At 39.4% G+C, this 17,229-nt stretch overlaps 1 protein-coding gene across 1 annotated transcript in view; it reads left to right on the top strand.

Moving 5' to 3' along the window:
• Positions 1-17,229, top strand: part of CSMD1 (CUB and Sushi multiple domains 1) — a 1,960,312-nt gene that overhangs the window by 1,525,385 nt on the left and 417,698 nt on the right. Inside the window, exon 23 of the mRNA XM_074947791.1 lies at positions 12,617-12,773. Within this exon, the coding sequence (XP_074803892.1) occupies positions 12,617-12,773 (157 nt within the window). The remainder of the gene's footprint in view (positions 1-12,616; positions 12,774-17,229) is intronic.

Below are 17,229 nucleotides of genomic sequence, written 5' to 3'. Positions count from 1 at the left end.
GAAGTGATCACATAACTGAGTTTGGTTATATAACTTCCAAGTTTTAACTTCCATGATTATGTTCTAGTTTCGATGATAGTAATAACTGTTTACTTTTGTGGCCTGGTGGTGCTATTGTAACTCTCACTGAATAGTTGGTTACCCCACAAATAGTTCAACTGATTTAATGATAAAAGGGTCAAAATGTAATTGCCTTACTCATGTGTGGTTTCCTATTGATGTGAATGAGGCTACTCATGTGAATAAGGAAATCAAAATTGGGTCCTATATATGCTCTTCAAAATATAGTATAGATATTGAGGGATATAAGGGAAGTAGGAGATATTAGAAAAGAGGAATCGGAGGGTGTGTCAATGTTTCCCACTTTTCCAAAGGGAGAAACTGGTATCTCTGTCAAGAAAAGGATTTGTTTAATAAACACCAAAATGATATTTTGAATTATAGAGCAAAATTTTCCCCAAATGTATGTTGGACTCTGATGACAGAAATCAGGGAGCTGGGAACCTGCTGGTAGAAAACCCACTCATCTGTGTGTGAGGTAGGTTGGAGGTATGGGAGTGTAGGAAATGGCCACAACCTCACCCTATGCTGGACGATCTAGAGAGCGCCACATACTGCCTGAAAAGTGAATATAGAAGACTGGGAACAGGGAACATGTAGGATGCATGGGTCCTCAGTGTAGTCTCTGTTGGCTGATCCCTTACTGAACCCTTACTGGTATCTAAGACCCAGATCCTAGGCTGCAACTGCTGCATTCAGCCCAGTTTAGGAGGTAGAGTGCAAAGGTAGCTTTAAGCTTTTCATCCCATGGTTCTTCGGTAATTTGGGTGCTGGTTGCCAATAAATTCTAAGGCCGTGTCCTTCTGGCAATGCAGAATCATTAGGAAATAAGGCTGACTTGATGATGCCTCCATTTGCCAGAAGCATGTTTTTTGTGCCAGGGTCAAAGGAGCTGTTGCAAGGGGAATCCTCCTCCGGTTGGTTAAACTGTTTTTAGGGAAGCTGCCCCATCACATGTGGAAATCGATGCCTAAGACTATCCTCCCATAGTGTAACTCCTGAGAAGAAACTAAATTGCCTTTCTCCACTCAGCTCTACTTTTAGTGGTACAAGTGGCCTATTGCAATTTAATAATCTTCTTTCAGTGACTGTCCATATGTTTTCCACTTCTGGTGCCCATGTGACCCCAGGTACATGAGATTGGATTCTTTTGGCCAGCAGTGTCTGCAGCTGTCCTGCACCCAGAGTGTCCTCCTGTCCTTCCCCTACCTCTTCAAGGGCATAAAGGGCAGAGCAGGCCCAACAGCCCTTTTGTTCTTTCTTACCACCTGTAGCTGCAAAATGGAAGCCTGCAGTGTCCATGTCCCTGGATACTGAGCAAAACAACTAGCCTTATTTGTACGGAGTTATTGAAGTTTGTGTTAGTGTATAATAATGTTGGGTTGCCCACTGGCAAAACAACAACAAACAAGAACAAAAATATTCTCTTAATGTAAGGGAATCTTTTTTTCATAGTTATGGGCATTATTACTGTGAATAAACTGAAGTCTTCCAACTTCAAGAACTCCCCTTTGTGTGAAGTAGCTATGTTGCTTAACAATGGTCACCTAAGATTTCTTTTTGCCTTGGGGAAGGGCACATCCCAAAGAATGGCTCTGTCTGTCATTCCTTGTCAAAAAGAACAGAGAAAATTACAGAGATTCACCTCATATTTTTTTTGTTAGTTCATTCTATGAGGCCTACTTCTGGTCCTACCAGGGGGAGGAAAAGATCACCCCATCTCACTCCCTCAGAGGGTAGCTCAGGACCTGGTATATGTCTACACTGAATTTTAAACCCAGAGCAGGAAGTCTCAGAGGACAGAGATTCAGGCTCATGCTATGGTGTTTAAAACAGCTGTGTAGACTTCGGACTTAGGCTACCAAATTGGTCAGTTCCTTTATTGACCACATACTACTGGATCAACCAGAGAAGTTTGGGGATATCCTCTCCAAAGGGCAGCTGATTTGAAGAACAGCCAGTCATTATGCAACATGCTTCCTGGCCTAAAGCCTTTGGAATCCTGAGAGAAGTTCAAAACACTGGTGAGGACTTCCCCTTCAATGGAATAAAGCAGTTTAGTGAATCTACAGACAAATCCTTACACTTCTTGAAGGATTCAAGGGCCATGCTTTGCTCAGTGGGAATCTATATCTCTGCAAACAAGAGAAAATTTAGTCGATTACAGACAGCACAAAGATCCCATCCTGCTCAGTTTCTGGCCTGTCAAAGAAGAAAAGTCCTTAAGAGAGGGCTGCCATTTAAGAAAAAATCTCCAGCCTTCACGGTAACAGCAGTGTAGCCTTTGACTTTGAGCAAACACTTATTTTGATGATTTGATCAGGGTTGTGAACTGTCCCACCATTTGGATTATCAGCTGCATTGTTTTACCCATTTCTTCCAACCCATTGTGGAGCACCTTTCTCACTTGATTCCATTGGTCACTGTGCCTCAGTGGGTCACAGCTGAGAATAACAGATTCAGGACAAACTGGTGAGAAATAGGGCAGACTCACCCCAAAGTGGTGGTTATTCTACCATGAAATACACCAAGCCAGTAACAAAAGTAAAATTCTGTCTTACTATACTAGTTAGCAAGAAGTCAAAAATGCAGTCTCCTTAGGCATTTGAGCACTTATTTCACCACCCAGACACTAGACTTTATGATGAGTGGTTACTGAAAACCAGTTTAATCAAACCAAGGGTCCTTCTGATCCCAAGAGATCAGCCCACAACCAGGTCAATAGATATCTCAGATCTTACCCAATAATCACGCCATTGCCAATCTAATATCTAAAAGGTTTATTTATAAGAGAAGAGAGTTAAAAATGGTCAAATATATCATATATATACAATAAAGGCTATGTTCTTATATCAGGTTTGTAGCAATGATGTTACAGACTGCTAGCTTGTAAAGTCTCTGGTAATTTCCAAAAGATTGGAAGGGGTCCTCAGTCCATTGATTGGAATGCTTCTTTTACTGGAAGTCCATTGTCCAGAGATCAGAGCAGGAAATAGGCAAAATGGAGATGTTTCCAGGATTTTTTATATCTACTTCCATGTGGAGGGGTTGCTCTCAGTATTAGTTTGTGGGAAATTACAGGCACAAGATGGAGTCCAGGGTCACATGAGCTAGTCACATGCCCCTTGCATGATCTGATGACTCATAGGAGCAGCCATTACTCATATGCTGGCTAAAGCATCCACAGGAAGGCTCACTGGGTGAGGACAAGCTTCTTGTATGGCCATTATGTTCTTTAATGGGCCATCAAATTGAAATATCCGTTCACAGTGTGCTGGCTAGCCTGGATGTAAACTACCTTGTGCCTGTTAACCCAGGAGCAAACATTTGAAATACTGGCACATAGTCAATATTCATAACTTTAGATACAAAGATTATACATACATACAAACAGGGTAATCATACTCAGCAAATTATAACCTATTCATTAACATCTTACATGACATACTTTGTACAAAATTTGTTGCAATTGTCTAACAGCAACAATATTAATGATATAAATGGTTATGTTTCAATCATACAGCATCACACCTTCCTAGACTAATAGCTCATTTTACTAGATAATTGTCTACTTCTGTAGTGCTGTTGAAAAATGTTCCAACTGAAGAAATTTGTAGAGCTATTATATGAGCACACACAGAGCAGAGGCTGCTTTTGGAAATGCCGTTCTTCAAAAAGTCTTAGACCGAGCTCCTAAGCAGCCATCTTCAAGCATATTGCTTGGGAATCTCGTGAAGTGGCTCACCCTTTGGGACATTACTTGAAGAAGAAGGAGAAGTTACTTACCTTGCATAGTAACATGAGTTCCTTGAGATGTTTGTCCCTATGGGTACTCCACTACTTGCCCTCCTTCCCCTTTGCTTCAGAGTCTCATCTTGACAGGAATTTGTGGTGGAGAAGAAACTGAGTGTGGTTTGTCCAACACTGCCCTACATATCCTTGGTACATGGCCCGAGGGTAGTTAGGGTGCATATTTGGAGTAAATGGGCACTGCTACCAAAAGTCTCTGACTAAAGGACATGGGTTGCATGTGCACCTAAAGTGGAACATATAAAGACAAATATCTCGAAGAACTCCAGTTCCCAAACAAGGTAAGTAACCTACACTTTTCTTCATAAGCTTCTGAATGCCTCAGGAAGGTGTCCACTGCCTACTTTCCGATGTCCCATTCCTATGATCTTTTGGCTCTGAGAGAGAGAGAAGTTCCTGGTATCACAGTTCTAGAGGTTCTAAAGATGCATGCCCCATGGTATGTACCCCGTAGGCCCCAGTTCTCATTCCCATCCCAGTCCTAGTAAGTTCACTAGGGGGGTGGTGAAACACTGGAATGCGTTACCTAGGGAGGTGGTAGAATCTCCTTCCTTAGAGGTTTTTAAGGCCAGGCTTGACAAAGCCCTGGCTGGGATGATTTAACTGGGAATTGGTCCTGCTTCGAGCAGGGGGTTGGACTAGATGACCTTCTGGGGTCCCTTCCAACCCTGATATTCTATGATTCTATGATTCTGACACTGCGGGGCCATTGGGGCATGCAGCCTGACAGAATAATTTTATCTGTTGCCCTTTTGAGGATGAGATTCACCTCCCCTTCAATAGCTCAAATAGCTCATAGGACATAGGTGGTGCTCTCCCGCATCGAGCAACAAGAGTAGGTATCAGATTAAAAGCAACCTCAGACTAATAGGTAGAAAATTCGGACGGGTATCTCCTTATGTTCTCTGTACAAAGCTGTAGTGTCTGCAACACTATCTCAGTCTGAAGACAGACAAATATTTCAGGATCTTTTCCACCACATGTTAAATACCTGAGAAGATGACACAGGAAAAATCACAAACTCTTAAATATCTTACATATATTATTGCCTAGTTGTTTGGCTGTGCCAATTAACAATGGTTTACTGGAGACAGCAAGATATACCTGGCAGACACCGGCATCTATTGCACCAGCCTCCAAAAAAAGTGCACAGATGCTACCAGGTAACCTTCATCTAGATTTGATTATTTTTATACCCATCCAGTCCAAGGTTCCCTAGAAAGGGATCAGGCAACAAGGGCTGCTGAAAACAGCACCCAGAGACAAAAAAACAAAATGTCCATATTTCTTTTGAAGGAAAATTTTCTACTCAGCAAGTCTTCACTTTACATATCTCTAATTATTAGACCTTGTTAATTGCAAATGACTACCTGAATTGGCATAAAATATCAGACATTTTGGATAAGCTCCCTCAAAACAGCAGGGAAGAGCTCAAATCTATAATTGCTGAAAATCAGCTGGTAGTGTGATTTACTTTCAGGCAGTTACTGTATGCCTTGGATATAGCAGTGAGGTCCATGGCAACATACATTGCCATGCTTCTTGGTTGTAGATATCAGGGATTCCTAAGGACATACAAACAATGGTTAAGCCCACCTTCAAGCAGTCATTCTGAGGCCTTGATTGAGACCCATTATGGTGACATGTGCATGATCTTTACCCCTTTTTGGGGGACCGGCTTTGTTGTTTTCAGGGGGACTAGAATCTTATCACTCCACACCTAGAGATCATCAAACTGGGATAGTCCATACAATTTCAGAGTTTACCAATCCCTCATCTTTTATTGTTTGTAGAGGTAAGAATAAGAAAATTGTCCATTATGTTAAGAGAGTCTAACCAAAATATCCTTTTGTGCTGGCTGTGAACAATCCATGGGTACTGAGAAATGGCACTTGAGGAATCCAGTCATGATTTAGGCTACTTAAACATTCCCTCATCTTGTCCCTATAGATTGTTTTTTGTGCTTCCACTTCTATTGCCACTTGTACATTTGCAGAAGCCGTTTAAATCAATGGTCATAAATAATGTCTAGTCACTTGAAGGGAGAGGATTTTTCAAGGCTGAATGACACCAGGGCATCTCCCAATCAATTCACCATCACTTTCGAAGCAGGATGATTTATGTTAAAAATATGAGGTTGTTAAGGACATGGTGTGACAAAAGGCATGAGATTCAGATGTAAGGCTCTTAGGGACAGATATGCAAAGGTATTTACATGCCTAAAGATGCAGATAGGCATCTAAAGCCAGATTTTTAAGGTATTTAGGTGCCTAATGATGCTGATACGTGCCAAGTGGGGTTTTCAGAAGTGCCTAGGTGCCCAAATCCCAAGTACCTTTAAAAAGTTCACACTCAGTGCTTACTCCTATGAAGCAGAGCACACGTAGCATTAAATATTCACTAAAGTCCTGCCCCTTGTTTTCAGGGGCCCAAATGAAGGTACCTTAGGGACCTGATTTTCAAAGGCTAAGTACTTTCTGAAAATTTGGATCCTTTAAGTGACTTGAGTGGGGTATCCAAAAAATGGAGGGACCCAAAAATCACTAGTCTCTTTTGAAAACTCCACCTGCCCTACAAGGAGAGAGTGCATTTTTATAGGAGCTCAATGTTATTCACTTAAATTCACTGGTAGGTTAGGAAATGCCTTTCAAGGTAGCTGAGATTTTAAATACGTTGGATTGAACATGATCATGAAAAGCCTAGGCACAGAAAGACGATTTTAGGACAGAGTATCAGCTGTTTCCCACAAATTAAGCATAGAATGGACAGTAAAAGTATAAGCTTCCTACACTGCCTCAGAAAACATGTCTCAGCCCTGAATGGTATGATGTTTCTCTCTTGGGTTGGTCCTTGGCATTATGGTCTCCTAGCATGGAGCTCTTAATAGAGACTTCCAATAAAATGACCAATATTGACAATATTTTCTATAATATGGAAAGCTGTCCACTAAATATTGGACTCCAAACACCAGATAACTTATGTAGGTCACAGAACAGACATCAGCTTGTAAGGACTTTAAAATCCATATTGATCAAAGCTGGAGTTTAAAGCTTATTCCTGGGAAAATTCTGCGCCAAAAAAGTAAAAATTCTCCACACAGTATTTTAAAATTCTGCATATTTTATTTGTCAAAATAATACAATATAATCATGCCAGTTTCAATTATTTTTGTAATTTATTTCAAAATACCTGTCAGCAAGTATGTCTGTAACAATACAGACAAAAAAAGAAAATAGATTCAGGACATAGTTTTATTTTTTGGACAAACAGATTCCTTACTAGGCATATTAATACAGAACTTTGAGTAATTCATTTAAACTACAATACAGAAATGTATTTCCAGTACCCCTCAGAAGTCAGTGCAAAGGACTCAGGGGTAATGGAGGCGCTGAAGGAGAGGGAAGGAGCCTGACAGTCAACCTGGAGGATTGTTGGGTGTGGGTGGGAGAGGTATAGAAGAGGGTTTTTTTTTGTGGGTGAGGGGAGGGAGCAGGAGGATTGTTAGGGAGTTGGGGAGCCTCTCCTATGCAGACCCTGACTGACCCCTGGCTTCTCCCATTCAGTCAGGCACAATCACCCTATGTCCCTGTAGCCCCTTTCCCTTTCCCCTGTATCCCTACAAGCTCCCTACCACCCATCCCCTGTGGCCCTGCACCCCCTACCCCCGTCCCACTGTGGCCCTGCATGCCACATCCCATTCAGCCCTAAGATCTGTGCTCTCACCCCACTAGCTCCTGAGCCCATGCCCCAGTCTGCCCCTGGTACTAGCCCTTCTGAACCCCAGTATGTGACCCCCCCCCCAGCAACCCCATGTACACTGCTCTGTCTGTCCCAGGCCTCCTCTCCTGGCCCTGCTGTGAGGAATGTAGCCTCTTCCCTGTCCCTCTTCAGCCATTGGCTTCCCTCTCTTCTGGCATCAGAGCAGCCCGTGGTGGGCAAAAGGTGTAACTGCAGCAACTCTCCGGCAGAATCTATATTCTGCAGAGAAAAAAAAATCTGCAGAGGGGTTATGAATTTGGTGCATGTGCAATGGCATAGAATTCCCCCAGGAGTAGAAGCTATAACATTGGTTATATTGGCTTTATAGCCCATATTCAATTATCTCCGCTAGCTACTTACCAACAGTTGTAAAGAGACACATATGTATATTGTTTAAACCCAGTATTTGAAAACTCTGTTTTTTAAATTATGGTTTCTACTTATATATTTTAATAAAAATCCTCCTATAGGGTAAGACCTAACAAAAAGCCATCATTTTGGCACAAAGCTTCAAAAACATGATGTGTAAACTCCCTTTGGCTCAATAGGCATTTTTGAAATTATTACATTTTTTTTTTCATTTTGCTATTCAAAAATGAAAACATGAGATTTCATGAAAAGCCCTCTATGTGACTAAGCTGACCCATTCAAATTGGCAATGAAAAAGTCAAAAAGGAAAATAAAAAACAAATGAGCAAACTAAAAAAAATGCTAATTTTTAAAATAGTTTCCATTTTAAGAAATCAGTTTTTTTAAAAAGATTAGAACGTTTCTGGGAAAAAAATCTTTTAACTAATACCTGTTTTTTGAAGAAAAAATATTTCATTTGAAAAAAATTGGACCAGCTTTACCACTGGCATCACTAATAATTGTAGGAGTTATGCTAGATATAGGAGTTAATTGTTTCACAACAAAACAAACCAATTTACCAGGGTATTATTAACTTCATTAGAATTACCTGCCTGAGTAAGTACTAATGGCATGAATAAGGGATATAGAATCAAGACTGTTGATTTCAGCAGGCCTATTTGTGTTATTAAGGAATCTTCATGTGGGTGAAGGTTTGCGCAATGGGGCCAAAGTTTGAAAACGTGAGGAAGGCGATGATTGTAGGTTGGGGGGCAGAGGATGAGGATTCAAATAAAAAAATTAAAACAGAATCACTGTTATGTGAACATACCTAAACCACATAACTAGGTGAAATTATTATTGTAATTCTAATCCATTCTTCCTCTAATTCCAACTCTATTAATTTAACATCTTTAATTTTGTCATATCTAAAATGCAGATTGTAAACTCTTCACTGTAGGAACTACAGATGAAATGCTGAGCTTATTGATGTCAATAGCAGCTTTGCTATTTACTTCTGTGGGGCCAGGATATCATCCTGTCTCTTACCACACAACAGAACCACTAACCCAGGAACCTATCCTTGCAACAAAGCCCGTTGCCAACTGTGCCCACATATCTATTCAGGGGACACCATCACAGGGCCTAATAACATCAGCCACACTATCAGAGGCTCGTTCACCTGCACATCCACCAATGTGATATATGCCATCATGTGCCAGCAATGCCCCTCTGCCATGTACATTGGTCAAACTGGACAGTCTCTACGTAAAAGAATAAATGGACACAAATCAGATATCAAGAATTATAACATTCATAAATTAGTCGGAGAACACTTCAATCTCTCTGGACACTTGATTTCTGATCTCAAAGTGACTATCCTTCAACAAAAAAAAGTCGAAAACAGACTCCAACGAGAGACTGCTGAATTGGAATTAATTTGCAAATTGGATACAATTAACTTAGGCTTGAATAGAGACTGGGAGTGGCTAAATCATTATGCAAGGTAACCTATTTCCCCTTGTTTTTTCCTACCCCCCCCCACCCCAGACGTTCTTATTAAACCCTGGATTTGTGCTGGAAATGGCCCACCTTGATTATCATACACATTGTAAGGAGAATGGTCACTTTAGATAAGCTATTACCAGCAGGAGAGTGGGTTTGTGTGTGTGGGTGGGGGGGGGGAGAGGGGAAGAAAACCTGGATTTGTGCTGGAAATGGCCCAACTTGATTATCATACACATTGTAAGGAGAGTGATCACTTTAGATAAGCTATTACCAGCAGGAGAGTGGGGTGGGGGGAGGTATTTTTTCATGCTTTGTGTGTATAAAAAGATATTCTACACTTTCCACAGTATGCATCCGATGAAGTGAGCTGTAGCTCACGAAAGCTTATGCTCAAATAAATTGGTTAGTCTCTAAGGTGCCACAAGTACTCCTTTTCTTTTTACGAACACAGACTAACACGGCTGTTACTCTGAAACCTGTCTCTTTTATTTGTTTTTTAAACCACTTTTGCACACACTTGTTTACTGAAAAGTAATAAATGACGATGAGGATCAAAAGAGAAATGCATTATATTTTTGAAGAGTTGATCACAAATAACGCTGAGGTAAAAGCAAACTAGGAACTATCAACTAGTTGATAGCATCTATTTAATGATAGCAACTATAGGACAAATTGCTTAGGTAAAATAAGCAGTTGCTTTATTACTGCTCTTTCTACATTGTTTCCAGTCATCTCAGTTTTAGTTAATGCAATTGTGATTCAAGGTGTGTCAAAGTGAAGTTTGGGAGCTGGTACTATATATCTTATCATACCAAAGCACAGTGGTGGTAATAAGAGTATCTCTAACAAAGAGGTAAGGAGGAGACCTTCACAGAGGGGACGTCTCACTAAATGTATTATCTTTCCTTTATATGAAGCCATTATGATTACCATAATCCTATACATAGAAACCTGCTGTAAAACCATAGTGGAAAAAATGATTGAGTTAATAGATAGCAGCTAATTTTTTTCTCTCTTAAAGACTAATAACAAGATCGCTTTTCTTCTTTTAATATTAATTGCAAGTGGTACCCATGACATTAAATAAAGGTAATTCACATGATATCTAAAACCAGGCAAAATATATTTTGCCTTTTACAAACCCAACAAATTGCAAAATGTATTTGATCAAAATGTTTTAAAATAAATCCCACAGTGCCTCTATACATGAATTCAGTTTTCACAACAGATTTACAATCTTTGGAAACATATTTTTTAATTAAAATGCCAAAAGAACTGTAGTTTGTCCTGGGTCAGATCAGCACAGCACCACTATATGAAGAGCTGGACACATCTTGTGAGATATTCTCAGCACACTACCCATGGTCCCAATCCTGCAAGGGCAGACACACTAGCAGGAACTCATGGAGTTTAATGGGGCTCTGTGTGGGTGCAGCAATCTGTCTGCATGTAGGGCCCAAGATAGCAAGCTATGAAATTCTCATTAGTGCTATGGTTAATACACATCTATGTGCTGTACATATTGCACAGGTAAAGCCCTGCATAATGCATTGTCCAGATGCTTCTTTACTTTTATGGTCAGAAAGTTCATTCTTTACATCTATATGTTTTTATCAAGTTAATCAGCTTTCATCTCACAGACCTGTCCAGAAATCAATATCCATATTAATTAATTTGTGGGTGCTCATGATGAGCTAAGCACTTTCCAGACATTCATTCCCAAAGATCTCATGGTATGAGGCCTTGTCTACAGTGGGGATTTTTCCCAATTCCAGCTATCGGCAGTCAGCCACAAGTGTGGCTGCATTAGTACAACCTCCCCAGTTTAGACAATATAAATAGATTTTCACCAGTGCATCTTGTTTTGGTTTCAAGCAGTAATATGCATCCTGGTGCAAATAATGACTTACCTCATCTAAACTATCAGTCTTCAGAGGTGCAGTTAAACAGGTGACTGACCACTGAGGGCTGGAATCAGGGCAAATTCCCAGTGTAGACCAGCCTAAGGATACACAGATGAATAGACAGAGTTTAAGGAAAGGGGAACACAAATAGGGATTCTTAGACAGGTCAGCTGCAGTCACATTAGGCAACACAGCAAAACTGGGTAATCGGGGTAGAGTTTTATTGTGCATTAGAAACTAAATGTATAGAGTTGTCACCTTATTGTACAAACACATTTTTTCACTCATCCTGTACAAATATTCTCATAGTGAATACATCTTTTATGGAAGCATAAATTCAATGAAAGTATACATGCTTTATGTAATACTAAGAAAAAATAGTTTACTGAATTCATTTAGTGTCCTCAAAAATACCACAGGGGACCATTTGGGGACTTGTGGCCTTGAATTTTTTTAATATAGAAGAAAACATAAAAAATCCCAAATCAATACTAGGTTCCCTTTATATCAGTCCTGTGTTCATGACCAATCAAAAGGACATTTCTTTGACTGAACAATTTTAAAAGCATAGTGGTTAATGTTGTTGATTTTTCCCATTGGAATAGTGCATATTAAAAACCAACTTCCCTGTAGTTTGTTTGGACAGTGCAGCATACATCTCTCTGATGTGATATCAAATTATTACCTCAGGCACAGAGTCTGAAATAAAAAGTGACAGCTTGGCTTCAGTACCTCAGTCTGGCTTTTAATACATTCAGACATGAGGGAACAGAGTGGAAGAAGATTCACCCCATCCCTCCTTTGACAATGATTTTAGAAAAGACATCCTTCACTGAAATGTCACAAATCTTTCCAGCCTTTGTAAGTGGATTATGGGGGAAAAAACCCATGAGGTTATGAAACCTCTGAGGGTAGATCCATGTATAAATATTAATTTCATTCCAGATAATCTCACAAAATGCTTGTGTGTGTGTGTGTGTGTGTGTGTGTGTGTGTATAGTGGAATATTTTTGTCTTTCATCTGAATGCAAAACTAAGAAAGACATATAAGAAAAAAATGTCTTTTCTGTGCCCAAGATTACAGATTGTTTAGGAACTGGTTGTAAGAAAAGACTATCTATCTTAGAAGCAGCTTCATAGCTATTGTTTAAAAATAAATTAAACTAATTCAATTACTAGAAAATTAAATAACAAAGAGTTTCATGCTGTGATTTGATTTTTACAAGGTGTACGATGGAAAAGACAGTTCTTCTCGTCCTCTGGGGGTCTTCACTAAAAATGAACTGGTGGGAATGATCTTGAATAGCACCTCTAACCATTTGTGGATAGAATTTAACACCAATGGATCTGATACTGACCAAGGATTTCAGCTCACATACACCAGTAAGTAGCTCACAAAAAAACATGTGTTTTTGGAGGGTGAGGGGAAGGATGTGTGTTTTAAAGAGCGATATGTAACCATACTAGTTGGCTGACATGGTTTCTCACAAAATGAGGAGCATTAGTACCTAGTCTCTATAGTGTTTGAATTGCATTTTAATTCCATACACAGCTGGGTATGTGGGGAATTTAAGTACATAATTAAAAGCAATATTTTGAATCTTTGCACGTTAGGAAAGTATTATCATTTGGTGAACAGAAAAGTGGGGATTGATTAAAAAAAAGTGACATATTGATTAAAAAAAGTGTCTTACTCTGGCAGAAATGAGTCAGATTTTTTAAAAGTGGGCACTTAACCTGAGCAACCAAAAGTAGGAAGAAAAAAATTAGGGCTTAAAATAAAAGAACTTTGGGCCTCATTGTCTCATAAACAAGAATAACTCATGTAAGGGAGAGGTAATACCATGAGCTGAAAACTGATGAATCTCATAAGAATTCTTAACCGCATGGGTGCCCAGTTTGCCTCTGACCCTGTAGAAAAAGATGGGGATCCTGTTCAGAATCCAGGGATCTCATGAGATCAGCAGAAAGTAGGAGGTCTATAGGCAAGTTTACTTGTGCCTCCTCTCCACTACCCTGCCCCCACCAGCTTCCACCACTCCCAATGACCACTGCAGAAACTGTGCTTGCATGGTCTCCTCTCTCTGCTACTTCTCTTAGAACTCTCCTGCAGCATACAGAGAGAATAAACCTTAGTTTATATGAACGTGTGCTGACTTCCTTCATGGATTGGGGGCAGAAGATCCAAGAGAGCTTTGCCACTTTCCCTCCCTTGTCTTCTTTCACCGTAGTCCTGCTTCCTCCAGTTGTAGTAAACTTGAACTCCATGGACCCATAGGGAGGAACTTCTGCAGTATTAGGAAAAAGTAAGGAATATTTCATATAGGTAGATTTCACTCTTCTGTGGGTGAAAGTGCAGTTGCAAAAGGGAGTATGAGGTCCCTTGTTGTCTATACAATAGAACTTTTTCGTAAATTTTCTAAGAGTGGAAATTTTATAAGGTCAGGTGTTCTGTTCAGTTGTTTTGTTTTTTCTGTAAAGTGAATAAAATAGACTGGTGCTTGTGCAAATGCTTTTTTTGCCTTTTTAACGTTCTGGGGCTCTTTATGTGATGCTGAAATTAAAAACACCATATTCAGTGAGTTGAATGATCCATGAAAGCAGAAAAATGGGGGAAATGGTGCTCATCTTAGTTTTCAATATCTCATTAGCAAAACAATGATACAGAAATCTATAGACTAAGTAAGTATACAATCATGCCTTGTACTAGTCAGAATGTGAGCAGATCTTGGCATTAAATATATGGGGAATTCAAGTATCAGTCAAAGCTGTTAGATAGGAAGGCTAAGGAAGGCAAGAAGAGTTGTAACTGAAGATTAACATTTTGTAGTGATCTCTCTCCTAACTACAGATAATTCTGGAGGAACACATATAGTAGGGTGGATGGAGGTTCAGTGTTCAGTAGCACAATGAAGGGACCTGTGGTATATCCCAGCTAGGAGTCAGATAAATGGGAAGATCCTGATTCCTCAAGGCTCAAGTTGTTATCAACCAGTCATCCTGAAGGACTTTGTACTCCACAGTACATGGACAGTAAACATTAGACTAACATTTCAACCTAGCCTTGATTGGCTAAGGCTGCTATGACCTGCAGGAGCAAATGTGGTAGCAGTTTAGCAACATTGTAGAATTGGCAGTGCCTGGGTTTGGGGATAGAAAAAAAGTAGCAGCCTCATTTTTTCTCTGTTTTTTTTAAGACATAACTATATGGAAACCAACATATATACAATGGAAGTAGGGATTGTTCTCTGTGTCCACCAAGGAAAGGACAAAAAGTAATTGGCTTAATTGGAAGTAAGGATTTAGGTTAGATATTAGGAAAAGCTTCCTAACTGTAAGAGTAGTTAAGCACTGGAACAGGTTACCTAGGCAGGCTGTGGAATCCTCATCACCGGAGATTTTGAAGTCCAGGTTAGACAAACACCTTTCAGGGATACTCTAGGTATACTTGGTCCTGCCCCTCAGTGCAAGGAGATGGATTAGATGAGGTCCCTTTCAACCCTACATTTCTATGATTTCTAAGAGTGGAAATGGGGGACAGGGAATGTCTGTTACAGTGTATAGAATGGCATCCACATTGGTATTACAGGAATTGATTGTGATCATTTTTCTTTCAGTGGGGGAGAACAAAAACATAGTCTGAGGCTGGTTGGTGTCAAGTATCTACCCTCAAACAATAAATTAAATTTCTTTAGATTGTTATATTTTTAAGTGTCCTTTATCTGCCAGAAAGTTGAGAAGTAAAAAGTTTCTTCTGCCAGGACAATTAATGGATTATATTAGCCCCAAGAATTAATCCAAAGATGTGTCTATTTCCCCCTCTGTTATTGTTTTAATCCTTTTTAAACACAGTTCACCAAAACATCCCAGAGTTTTACTTTGTCTCTTCTCTGAATTTTTTTGAACAGCAGTGGAAGGACTAGAAAGGAATGTAAGAGGCCTTTTTCAGCTGTTTTAAGTTTCCAAGCGTGAAAGACATCAAAGAAGCACCATGTGCAAAGATACAAGCTTGAAAATGCCATATGGAATAGCCACAACTTACTCCATTGTCACCTTTATTTGTTTGGATCAAAAATATCAGTGTTGTTTTTTTTAATTTCTGTTATAGTTGCCTGGATTTTTTCTCCCCAATTAAAACTTTCCTTGCTGAGACACCTGTAGGTGTTTTGGAGGGAAGATGATGGAGCCTCAGGCACTCCCACAGCTGGACTTAACATTCCTGTTCTCTAATCATTAGGAAGCCTTTGTCATTCTGTTGTAAAGTACTAGTGTTCTATGCTGCTGTGTCAGCTGTATTTAACCTTAAATTAACATTCAAATTAAAATGGAATCTTATTAATGTCACAGAATAACAAACAATAAAAGATACAGACACAATTGTCTGCTAAAGCTAATAGATTGCAAGTTTAAATAAAAAGTAACACAGCCCAGTATCTGAATAACAATCAGGGTAGTCTCCTTGCAGAGGCTGACCACTGCACTGTTGTGTTCCTGTCACCAGAGGAAACTCAACACATGCTGTGACTTCATGAGTGCTCATTTCCATGTTGAGAATTGAGCTGAATACAAATATTCCTCTGATCCTGTGTCCCATAATATGGTTGTTTCCTTTTCAGTCAGTTTCTAATCCTCATACATTTGTCAGTGTTCTCCCCCCATTGTAGGCAGCCCACTTTATTTTGATTTTGGGCAGAAAACAGTTATCCCAAATTATCACTGTCACAGTTGTCCCCTGCTGTTCTGAGAGATGAAGAATGCAAAGTCCTCATTTAATGATTGAAGATCCAAAATGTAATATCCAGAATTGAAAATCTGGTCATAAGAGTTTGAATCAACCTCACACAAGGTGACTCTATCCTCTTAAATGAGGCTTATGCATATACTGTATATGATAACTCGCTTGCCTGCATCTAATCAAAACAAAGTTATTTTATTTTCCATACACTGCCAATCCACCAGTAAAGGCTTTTCAACTACCCACCAAACCTGCCAAGGTTTCCAATATCAAACAGCTATAAGACTGAACCCAGGTACCTCTTCTTATTCTTCCTCTCTGGAAAAAATGCCTTTTGTATCTGTATAGAATAAATGAGAATCACACTTCCTCACACAGTTTAAGCAGGGATGGTCAAATGTACAGTGGACAAAACAGCATCTTTCACTCAATGCCAACACAATAACTTCCAGAAACCTATTTGTTCCTATGTGAGCTTAAAGCCAGAAACTTTTGTTTTCTTTTGTGTTGGAAAAGGAGGAACTACACTTCGGAACAAGTGGAAGGAACTCATAATGGCAAAATACCAAGTGTCTGAAATGAGTCTTGTATATCAGGATTCCTGAAGTTCTAAAAATTAGGTATTTCTCTAGAGAAAGCTGATGTCAATGAAGTGATTACCTTGAACTGGAACTCTTTTTTTTTTCTTTTTCTTTTTTTTTTAAATAATGGATCCAAAAGAACCCTCAACCTTCAATTTTTGCACCCATCTTCCCAATGCTATCCTGATGTTGATATTGACTTGGTCCCCTTGTATGGATTTAGGCCTATACATAGTTATTTTTATTTTCATGGTTTATTATTATTGTTACTATTATTCATAGTTGTCAACTTCAATGTTTTGCATATCTGGCCAGCATTTGATTACCGGGAAGAATAGATAGATAGTAAAAGAAATTTCTCAGCTATGTCACAATGTTTTGGCATCTAGACAATTCTATTATTGTAAATATCTTATATTGCTCCGTTTTAGTTGTGAGTTGTAAACGTTTTCTGCCGAAGAGACTGTGAAGTGGTAGGAAATAGTGAGAGTTGGAAGCTGAAGGTAAAGATCTAAATTAGAGA

The sequence above is a fragment of the Natator depressus genome, chromosome 3, assembly GCF_965152275.1.
Source record: "Natator depressus isolate rNatDep1 chromosome 3, rNatDep2.hap1, whole genome shotgun sequence".
Taxonomy (NCBI): Eukaryota; Metazoa; Chordata; order Testudines; family Cheloniidae; genus Natator; species Natator depressus.
The sequence above is the reverse complement of the archived record's forward strand: the minus strand, read 5'-3'. Positions and strand labels throughout refer to the sequence as shown.